At 58.1% G+C, this 10,977-nt stretch overlaps 1 protein-coding gene across 3 annotated transcripts in view; it reads right to left on the bottom strand.

The window, feature by feature from the left end:
• The window catches only part of PLEKHG5 (pleckstrin homology domain containing, family G (with RhoGef domain) member 5), a 45,751-nt gene that overhangs the window by 4,983 nt on the left and 29,791 nt on the right, over positions 1–10,977 (bottom strand). For all 3 annotated transcript variants that reach the window (XM_008567000.1, XM_008567001.1, XM_008567002.1), the window contains exons 3-12: positions 5,225–5,354; positions 4,163–4,265; positions 3,702–3,762; positions 3,265–3,356; positions 2,765–2,901; positions 2,330–2,475; positions 1,595–1,789; positions 1,326–1,517; positions 873–968; positions 101–151 (exon numbers count right to left, since the gene is read on the bottom strand). In XM_008567000.1, coding sequence (XP_008565222.1) covers positions 101–151; positions 873–968; positions 1,326–1,517; positions 1,595–1,789; positions 2,330–2,475; positions 2,765–2,901; positions 3,265–3,356; positions 3,702–3,762; positions 4,163–4,265; positions 5,225–5,354 — 1,203 coding nt within the window. The remainder of the gene's footprint in view (positions 1–100; positions 152–872; positions 969–1,325; positions 1,518–1,594; positions 1,790–2,329; positions 2,476–2,764; positions 2,902–3,264; positions 3,357–3,701; positions 3,763–4,162; positions 4,266–5,224; positions 5,355–10,977) is intronic.

Here is a 10,977-nt window from a genome sequence, read left to right as displayed (position 1 = left end):
CCACCCCCGCCCGGTGAGCCCCGCCCCCACACCGGTGGGCCCCGCCCCACCACTAGTGGGCCCCGCCCCTTCCGACTACCCGGCCCAGGCCCTTCCGCACCTCACACAGCAGTCCCGACTCTTGCAGGTTCAGGAGGCAGCACAGGAACAGCTGTGGGGGCAAGGGATGCTACAGCTGGGAAGGGGGTCCCAGCCCAGAACCCCCACCCAGACTCTCAAGCTCTCCCTTACCCTTTCCTCTTCCCGGGAGGCCCTGGAGCAGCCAGGGATAAAGACGGTGTACCCTTTGGCCCTCACACCTGGGAGCCCCAAGGAAAGGCTCAGCCCCCATAGCCCACGTGGGGGTCACCCTGCCCTGGCCCCACCTGGAGGGCAGCCCTGGGGAGACTGGCCTTGCAGCCTGGCCTCGCCTGGAATTCTCTCCTCCCCCTCTACCCTGGCCCAGCCTCCGGGTTTTGCCTCAGACGGTGCTTCCTCTCCCCACGAAGACTTCCCTGAACCTCCAAGCCCAGGACAGGTGCTCCCCTCCTGGAGTCGAAATGCCCACAGGGCCTACCCACTCTATCCTGCCTAGGTGTGGGCTGCTGGGCACCTGGCACACAGCAGGGGTTCAGAAATAGCCGTTGAATGATGAGGGAAAGAAGGAGGCCTCAACTGTGTTAATTCAGCTTAACCTGGCAAACTTGGAAGCCCCTCCCAGGTGCCTGTGGGGTCACCTCCTGCCGGTGCAGCCCATCTCTGACTTTCCCGCCCCCCTCTCCACTGCTGGGCACCTGCTCCTTCTGCAAAGGCTCAGGCTCAGCCACTCAGAAAGACAGCATGAGGGCAAGCAGGGGGAGTGGCCACTAGGACCACTGCAACCCCACACTCACGTTGGTGATCACCCGCAGTTTCCTGATGTAGGAAGCCTCCGTGTGCAGGAGCTCCCACACCGCCTCCTGCTGGTGGCACTGCCGCCGGGTCAGTTTCTAGAAGGAGGACAGGGTGGGTCAACCAGGAGCCCTGGAGTGTATTGGGATGGCCAGTGGAGGGTGAGCAACCTTGCATGCAACTTCCTAGTGGGGACATGGAGATCTCAAGAGGGCCAGGGTCACCCTTGCCATCACACAGATTACAGTTGAGACGCCAAAGTTCTAGGCCCTTCTCTGCCACTAAAGCAGCCAAGCAGTACACCATTTTCACCTAGCCTCAGTTTCCCCAAAGTGCACTAACGATAACAGCAGCCTCGTGGTGCTGTGCCACGGAACATCCTGACACTGGGTCCTTGCAGGACTGTCCCCCTTTCATAGGCAAGGAGGGAGGGAAGGGCTGCAGACTGTACTCACCTCGTGCCCATCGATGAGCTCTCGCCAGCTGTCCTCCAGCCTCGGGCAGGGGTTGTCCTCATCCTCGTCCTCATCGTCCCCTTCCTCCTCCCAGGAGTCCTGGTCGAAGCGCAGCCTCCGAGGCAGCCTGGGCAGCCCGAAGAGGCCGTAGGCGTGCAGCTTACCCTCCAGCTGCTCCATCTTATCCACCTCCTGGAAGGAAACATGTGGTCAGGGGCAGGAGGCAGGGCCAGCAGCTGCCCTGCCCCAGGGCCCACAAGGCCACATACCCTGCCAAAGGCGCTGTTGCTGGGGCCTGAGCTGAAGAAGCCGCTGAAACGACTGGCTGCCCGGTTCTTCCAGCTGTCGCTGCCCCCACTGCTGCTGCTGGGCAGAGAGCAGCTGGAGGGCGTGGGGGGCTCCTGCCCGAGGAGGCTTGCCTCCCCCAGGAATTCTGACATGTTCTTGCGGCGGCGGCCGGGAGCCTGGCCAGGGAGGGATGGTCAAGGCCAGCCACCCCCCAACCCCCATCTGCAGGACCTCAGGCCAGTCTGGAATGGGGAAGGGTCTCAGCATCCCTGCCCTAGGGTGCCACCTCTCCTGAGACCCAGACATGACTGGAGGCTGGAAGGTCCAGACACTGATACACCTGGACTATCTATAGTCCCCAGTCACAAGCATGAAGCGCACACACTCCGATGCACGTACAAATACACCTCCCAAGGGGTCCCACAACACACTCTCACTTCCCAGCACAAATGCTCTCATGTCTGCTCAGTCATGTACACACCTCACACTCAGACATACACATGCACTGACCCCCTGGGCACTACAAGACTCTCAGAGACAAGGCCCATCACCTTGAGATATGGTTAGATCCAGAGAGGGTCCCCTAGTCTCACAAGCAGTCCCATTGCCCAGAAGAGGAAATGAAAGCCCCAAGAAGGGGCAGTGAAGGACCCAGAGCTGAGAATCCAGCCTGGACACCTCCCACCCCCAGCGCTGACACAGCCCCTCCTCCTCACCAAGATGTCGAGGCTCTCCCGGCGGCTCTGGGGGTCCACACGTTCCAGCACCGGGGGCCCGGCCCCAGCCGGCCGCAGGATTGGCAGACTCAGGGACTTGGAGTCCTTCACACCCTGCTCCACCTTCCCCTCGTCCCCTGGCTTGGCTGGGGCACGTGTGGGGCAACAAGAGTCTCTCAGCGCCAGGTCTGGTGGAGGAGAGGCCCAGTCCCTTCTCCCTCCAGGATCCAAACCAAGGCCTGTCGCCCTCCCCCGCAGCCGCGCCCTGCCAGCACCCGCCACCAGCACCCAGCAAAGACACCTGTATGGTAATGAGTCTGCTCAGGGCCAGGGCCAATGGGAACCTGAGCCTGGGAAGGGCTCCCATCTCCCGGAGGCTCAGCTGGGCCCCAGCCACCCCACCCTGTCAGCCTGCCTGTGCAGCCTGCTGCTTACCTTTAACCCGCAAGTAGTGGCCTCCAAACCTGTAGGCCTCGAAGGTGAGGGACAGAGGCGTGTTGGACTGGTCCAGGTAGATATCCACTTTGCCCAGCGCAATGCCCTTCCTTTCAAATACAGGCAGCAGCACCTCCCTGCCCCCAGGACAGGAGGCATGTGTGTTACGGGGGCAGTCACACTTCCCCTGCCCCATCCAGAGCCCCAGCTCCACCTGCTTTCACAACAGAAAAGGGAGGCACACACAGGATCACACAGGCACATCTGCACACCAGGGCAGACCCATCACACGCCTGCCTACACCAAGGCCTAGGCCCTGCATACATGATTGGAATGCAAAGGTGCACAGACCCTGTCATGGTCCACACCCGCACGGGTCTGTCCACAGGTGGGGACTTGTTCATACACAGGCTACTACACAGACACAAATGGTCACACCTGCAGAAAATCAGTCTCCAACACGGGAGGCCACAACTGCCCTCAGCCCCACCAGGCCCTACCCCAGCGACTTCTTCTTCATGGCTGGTACGATCTCCGTCTCAATGTCCACGTTCAGGTCAAATTTCAGGGTGAAACACTCCTTGCTCGGGTCCTGGGAGGACACGGGGCCGTTAGCTTCTCCACTGCCACCCCTCATCGCGCATCCTATGGTCCACGTTGGGAATCCAGCAGGAAAGAGAATGCCAGGGGCCTCTCCACCCCTCCTCCTCCGGGGAGGCCCCTCCCACCCCGGGTGCTCCTGGAGCATCCCCCACCTGGACTAAGGTGGGCAGCGCTGGGCTGCAGGGCAGCATGGCAGGGAGGGACACTCACTGCAGACCCCATCCCTGGTCCTGGGGATGACAGCAGGGAGACCCCACTTCGGGGAAAGAAAAGGGCCTGGGAGGGGCAGGGGCCGTCTGGGAGCCCCCATCTGCCAGCCCTGGGGGCTCCTTACATCTGTGTGTCTCCTCCTTGCTTTCTTCTTGGAGAGTTTCAGGCCTGTGCTCTTCCGGTCCCTGCAGGGGAGCAGATAGGACAGAGGTTTGGGGTGCCGGTGGGCCCTCACCAGGGTGGGATGTGAGGGAGGGGAGGCCTTGGCTGGATCCCTACCCGTCACTCACCCCGGGTGACAAGTAACTCAGGTGCATCTGGCCGGGCCCGCATGGGGTTGTGCGCCCTCTGGTGGCCAGTATAGGAGTAACATCCAATGGGACCTAGTCAGGTGTCTGTGTCTGATTCCAGACACCCTGGAGGCTGGCCCAGGGGCTCCACCTCAAGGGATCAGGGGTGGGGAGGGGTCTGCCAATGAGCCCTTCTGGGGGAAGGCACCAAAGCATCTGGTCCCCGTATCTGTGATCTGACACCCAGCCTTGGGACCCTCCAGGTATCTGCTCGGCCCACCTATCCCTCACCTACCCTTTGCCATCCATGGAGCTTTCCTCCTCCTCCTCCAAGTCCACTGCAGGGCTGGTACGTGGCGGGCATGACCGGGTGGACACGTTCCGGGCCAGGACAGAGCCTTTGGACAAAAGTGGGAGGGGTTGTGCCTGCCTCCTTCCTGGCCCCTCCTTATCCCTCCAACACAGCCATCTCCAAAGGGACCGCAGGCTGTTACCCCTGGAACCCCCCGGCAAGTAGCTAGAGCCTTTCAGTTCTGCGAGGCAAGGAGCTCAGTCATTGTTATATATTTCCCCCCAGACCCAAAAGGACACAAGGGCCCTGGGATGACAGCCCAGGTTATGCTCTGCCCTCAGTACAAATCCACCTGTGGCCTCAGTTTGCCTGTCTATAAAATAAGGATGATGAAGCCCTGCCTCTGGGATTGCTGCAAGTGGAGACCAAAGTCTATGCACGGGTCTTTCAGGTCTCCCCTCCCCCACTGCTGCGAACACACCTGAAGTCCCAGGGGGCCCTGGCAGAGGGGGAGAGTCCTTTCGTCCTTCTGATCAGCTAGTGAGCCCCGCCACCCCTGCACAGCCAGTTGGTGGGGTGGGGGGGGCCTGGGCCAGGTCCCTATTCAGCAGGAGGGGTTTCTTGTTTCCGGCTACAAATTCTTGCTGACCTGGCCATCCACCCTCCGTCCCCACCCCACACTACCTCGCTAGGCCCACAGCCTGGCTTAGAGGATGTGCCCCAAGGATAAGCAGAGCTGGAAAGAAAGGGACTTCCCTGTGAGGCCAGGGACAGGGGCAACTGCGGCAGGTGAGAACCAGCAAAGAGAACACGGCACCCGATGGAGACGGGCCTGCCCTCAATGTGGGGCACAGTCCCCCGATTTGTAATCTTGCTAAAAAAACTTGTGGAATAAAAGGAACTGCAACATACTTGGATTTCATTATTTAGAGTCCACTCTTGTGTTTCTGGTGGCCCTATCACGGTTCCAACAGCTACCAAAATGCTGTCCCCTCAGACTGGGGGTTCAGAGCTGTCCCAGGAGCTCTAGGGGCCAGGCTGGGCCCCCCCCCCGCCCATGCTCACCTTGCGGGGGCAGGTCGAAGCGGACATGCCCGTCATAATGCATGGTGCTGTGGAATTTGCTGTCACAGGCCTCGCAGAGGTTGAGAGGCCCCCGCCGATGCAGCTGCTGGCAGTCCACGTGGTGGCATACCTGTGGGGCAAGGATGGGGAGGTGGGTCGGGCTGGGCCCCACAGGGCCACAGGCAGGCATACCTGCCACCTAGACTACTGCAGTGCACAGGTGGGGCTCCTGGCTGCCTGCACCGACTGCCCCTCATCATCCAACCACCCATTCCCTGCAGGGTGCCTCAGGCTCGTTAGTTCACTTGGCAAGCACCTACTCTGTGTCCTTCTCTATGGATGCAGAGAAAAGCAAAGCTGTGCCCTAACCACAAGGCTGGGGCTACCAGAGCCTCTTCCTGGGGCACAGGGAGAAAGGGACCCCCCAAAAGAAGCTTGAGGCTGCTATTCAGTTTGTCAGCTCAGTGTTGGAACCAGGACACCCTGAGCTCTGGCAAACCCCTCCACCCCTCTCTGCCCAGGCCTTCTGCCCTCAGTTTATGGCCTGCCTGGGCCCTGAACAGCAGACTCCACCCAATTCCTAAAGATCAGTGCCACGAGGTGCCTGGGCCATTGCTTGGTGACCTGAGCCTCAGTTTACCATACGGCCCCATCTACTCTCCCCCATCCTCACGGATAACTGTTTCATATCTTCTCTGTCCCACACCTGAAAAGGCCGCCCCTAACTCATTCCCCACTGACTACTTTGCTTCCTTCTTTTCCCGGGAAACAGAAGCCATTGGAAGGAGGCCTGTGAGCTCCCACCTGTATGCACACCCACCTGCCAGGGGGCTGCAGGGGCTTCGGATGAACTGCCCTGCTCCAGTCTGAGCCAGTCCTTCCTCCCAGATGTGCCCTTCCAGCGGGAGGAGCAGGGACAGGTCTGCCTTCTCCCCACGCTACATCGTCTCCCCTCCACCGGGTCATTCCCATCAGCACACTGACATGCTGTCGCTTCTCCGTCCTGGCCTCCCTTCACCCTCTAGCCATGGCTGTTTCCCTCCTTTGCTTCACAACTAAGGTCTGTAAAACAGGTATCTATACTCGAACTTCCTAGTTCTCTCCTCCCATTCTCTTTATTTCTCCCAATTCTCATTTTAAAATATTTCGAACGAACACAAAGTGCTAAGACTAGCACAATGACATCGATACCCCTGGTCGCTAACATCTGCCACATCCGCTTTCTCTCTCTGTCTCTCCTCCTCTTCACCCTCCCCTGGTGCAGAAATCATGACCTCGCCTCAGCACGAGGACCTTTTCCTACAAAACCCCTTATGACAGTTGTGTTCAGGAAACTGAACTTTGGTAGACAGTCTATCTGTAATCCACATGCACACTTTCCCAACTGAATAACGTGCTTTATAGATTTTTTCTCCATACAGAATCCAATCAGTGTTCACACATGGCATCTGGTTGTGTCTATTTACCCCTTTAAGAATAAACTCCCCTTAGAGCACAGCGTTATAACACCAAGGTCAAGGGTTCAAATCCCTATACAGGCCAGCTGCTAGAAAAAAAATAAACTCCCTAGTCTTTTTTCCCCATTTTTTTGGTCTTCCGTGACATTGACATTTTTTTTTTCTTTTTTTTTTTTTGTCTTTTTCCGTGTCCGGCAACGGATCGCAACCCTCAGTGTCACCCCCGTACCGGACCAGGACCGGCAACGGGATCGCAACCCTCGGTGCTGCTCCCGCGCCTCGCTCAGCCAGTGAGCAGGAACCGGTCTGTATGTGGGATCCAAACCCTCGGCGGGAGCGCCGCCGCGCTTCCCAAGCGGTGCACTATAGCAGTGCGCCACCGGGTTGGCCCGACATTGACATTTTTGAAGCATCCAAGCCAACAGTCTGGCAGTGTGGATTTAGCTGGTGGTCCTCAAATAGTTGAGCATGTGGGCAGGGACACCACAGAGCGGGTGCTGTGTTCTTGTCAGTGCGCCCGTGATAGCAGATCATCTGGGGATCTATAAAGTCCCTTTTCCTCCTGGTATTTAGTAAGTCCTCTGTGGGGTGACACTTTGAAATGTCTTATTCCCCAGTAATCTCACCCTCAGGGGCTTTTGCATACACTGATGACCTCTGTCTAAGTCGATGTCCCCACAATGGCTGCCTGTGAAGACTTTCTAGTTCACTGTTCTCCCTCAGCCCCTCATCCACACGAGGCTCGAGCCACCGAACTTGACTCAGGTGGCTCTCCCAGCAGCCTCCTCCCTGGCAGGGCCCAGGCCCCCCGTTCTTCTCTCACCCCAGTCCCCTCCGCTGCTTCCTGCCCATCTCCCCACCTCCCACTTTATGAATTTTCTACATTAACTCCCTAGTGACTGGTCTATTGTCATGACTTGAAACACTACCTGTGTGCCAAGGGCTCCCAAAGTTAAATCTCCCATCGGGCCCTCTCCCACGGCTCTGGACCCACCTCCTCAGCTCTCTGCTTGGATTTTTTTTTCTTTTTTCTTTTTTCTTTTTTTTGCAGCTGGCCAGTATGGGGATCTGAACACTTGACCTTGGTGTTACCAGCACCACGCTCTCCCTAGTGAGCTAACCAGCCAGCCCTCTGCTCCGATTCCAACAAGCATCTCAAACTTAAATCGTCTACACTTGAGCTCCTGAGCGTCTCCCTGCAGCCCCTCCATTTCAATTAATAGCAGCTTTTATCTCGTTGCTAGGTGTTATAGGTTGAATTGTGCCCCCCCCCAAAAGACACATTAAGTCCTACCCCCGGTAGTTCAGAATGTGACCTTATTTGGAAACAGGGCCATTGCAGATGTAATTAGTTAAGATTTACTCACTGGAGTGTGTAATCATAAAGTATGAAGTATAGAATAACCACATGACTGGTGTCCTTATAAGAGAAGAGACACAGAGACAGGACACACAGGGAGAAGGCTGTGTGACGATGGAGGCACAGATTGGAGTGATGCACCCACAAGCCAAGGAGCATCTGGGGCCACCAGAAGTTGGAAAGACAAGAAATGATCTTCTCCTAGAGCCTTCAGAGGGAGTGTGGCCCTGCTGACACCTTGACTTCAGACTTCTGGGCTCCAGATCTCACAGAGAATAGATTTTTGTTGTTCTAGAGCCAGTTGGTATTACTTTGTTACAGCAGCCCCAGGAAACTACTACATTAGGACAAAAACCTTGGGGTCACCATTGACTCTGTTAACCCACCAGGCTGTCAGTCTGAAAATTCTGTTGGCTCCACCTTCAGTAGCTGAGCCTCAGCCCACCACTGCCCCAGCCACCTCTCAGCTGAATGACAACAAGGGTCTCACAACTGGTCTCTGCCAGCCTCTACTCACAGCCATCCCCCTCTGTTCATGGACAGCCAGAGTGGACCCTGTCCAAAGAGGAGTCATATTATACCTAGACAAAATTCTCCAACAGTGCCCACCCAACTCCGACTAAAACCCAGATGTCCCCATACAGTGACCGCCCATCCTGCTGTCCCATCTCGGGTCACTCTGTTACAACTGCTGGCCACTTGGGCCATCTCTGACACGCTCCTTCAAGCGAGCTCCCACCTCTGAGCCTTGGCTTCTGCTAGTCCCTGACCTGAGATGCTCTTCAGCCAGATAGCAAACGTCTAGCTCCCTGTCTTCCCTGCCCTCCTTCAGATCTTCACTCCAAAGTCATCTTCTCGCCCTTCTGTCCCCAACTTTGCTCCTTTCTCTCTCGGGCACTTCCCACCACCTGACAGTCTGCGTATTCTAATTTGATGCCTCCACACCTCCTCAGCCCTGCAAGGACAGAAATGTTCGTCTGTCTGATTCCCTGCCCTATCTCCAGTCCTAGCCACTCAATAAATATTTGCTTAACTTAATAATTAGGGCAGTGGAGAGTTTTTGGCTGGGCAGAACCTGTTCAGAGATTTCCAAGATGACAGGGTGAGGATGGCCTGGACAGCAGAGAAAGCGACAGAAGGGAGGAGGCGGCCAGAAAAAGCATGTGCTCCATTTAGAATGTGGCCATCACATCCCTGGGACTGCACTGAGAGCCTTATCATCCCACAAGGTAGGGGCTATTATTGTCTCTGTTTTACACAAGAGGAAAGCGAGGTTCCGAAAAGTTAAGCAACTTGTTTAAGGTCACATAGCCAGTGGAGCCAGGAATTGAAGCCAGTGTGTGCAGCTCCAGACCCCAGATTTTAACCACATCCACACCATCTCTTGGGTATCTGAGAAGGGAGATGCCAGCGGGGGAGGCTGGCTTTGGGTCAGCCCGGGGGCTATGGAGACAGTAGGACATCAGTCAGATGCTCACAGTCTTGGCTGCTGGGACTCTCTACTCCATCACACAGAAAAGGGAACGGGGCACAGAAACGGCAGCCAGTTGGGGGCAGACTGAGCAGGCCCACTTGCTCGAGGGGAGCTGACTTTTGTGGAGCTGGGCTCTGGGCAGGCAGCTGTGGACACTATGACCCAGATTCCTGATGGCAGCCTGACTGCCAGGCATCCGCCACTTCCACGCCCTTCACTAGTGGTCTTCAGCTGTGCTGTCGGGGCTTGAAGTAGGGGTGAGGGGCTCCTGGTTTCTGGTTCCTGTCTTTACTTAATCTACTGCTAAAGAAAGTATGAAAACCGCTCCACTATCGCTATCCTCAGCCCAGGCTCTGCCTCCACCTCCCATCCCCCTGCCCCGTCCCTCCTTTAGTGACCAGCACATGACAGCTGCTGCTACAACTGCTTCTACTGACTGGAGCCAGCGCCCAGCCCCTAGCTGACCACATCTGCCTCTGACCTCGCTGCAGCGCCCAGAGCCAGGCCCAGGATCTGAACCTGGTGTTTCAGAGCAGGTCTGGTTGAAGATGAAGTCCTGGAAACTCCCAGGAAGAACCATGAGCCCAACTGAGAGGCTGAGGCGGGTGGGCAGAGCCCCCTTGTGCAGTTTCTGCTCCCCATCCCTCCTCACACACATCCCCCAAAACAGGGTCTCCCCAGCACTAAAGCCGGGTGCCCCCTCCCTGGCTTTGTGCCTGCCCACCATGTCCACCTCTGAGCGCAGCAGCACCCCTGCCAATAGGGGATGGGCAGGCAGCAGGGTCCTGGGCCAAAGTTCCCAGGACTCAACCCAAGGGAGGAGAGAGCCCCCGGGCCTGAACTGCAAGGTTACACTGCATTTCCAAAGATAGTGGCTTTAGGAATAACAAAGGAGGACCCTACGGGGAGTCCGCTCAAGGCCTCCCCATGTGGATGGGGCACCAGAAGCCAGTCTTCCCTCCTTCTGCAAGGGCTGAGGCCACAGCAGAGGTAGAAGGAGCGGCCTGCGTGGTAGGAGGGGTCCTGGGCAGGCCCAGGGCAGAGGAAGGAAAGCGGGAGGGGTGGCCGGCGCGGGCCAGGGACCCGCAGGTGTGTCCTGAGGCAGCCCCAGACACAAAAGGCCAGGGGCTGGTGGCGGGCTGGCCTCCCAGGTCACAGGGGTGGGGGACACACGTCGGGCCCCAGGTCCCCCGCCCCCACGGTGTGCCGCCCAGGCTGGGGGTCGGTCCTCTGGGCCCCTCCCCCGCCTTAGGGACCGCGCCGATCCCTGTCCCTGCCTCGCGGCGCAGGGCCCGGCGACTGAGGGCGGGGACCCAGCCCACGCCCCCCGTACCTGGCCTCCACCGTCGCAGGCACGACCCCTAACCCAAGAGGGCTCGGAGTCCCGGGAGGACAGTCCGGGGCCCGGCCGGGAGGCCGCTTGGCGCCCGGAGACGCCGGGTCCCGTCCCCATGGCGGCCGG

The sequence above is a fragment of the Galeopterus variegatus genome, unplaced genomic scaffold (assembly GCF_000696425.1).
Source record: "Galeopterus variegatus unplaced genomic scaffold, G_variegatus-3.0.2 Scaffold284, whole genome shotgun sequence".
Classification (NCBI taxonomy): Eukaryota; Metazoa; Chordata; class Mammalia; order Dermoptera; family Cynocephalidae; genus Galeopterus; species Galeopterus variegatus.
This window is presented reverse-complemented; position numbering and strand designations above follow the sequence as displayed.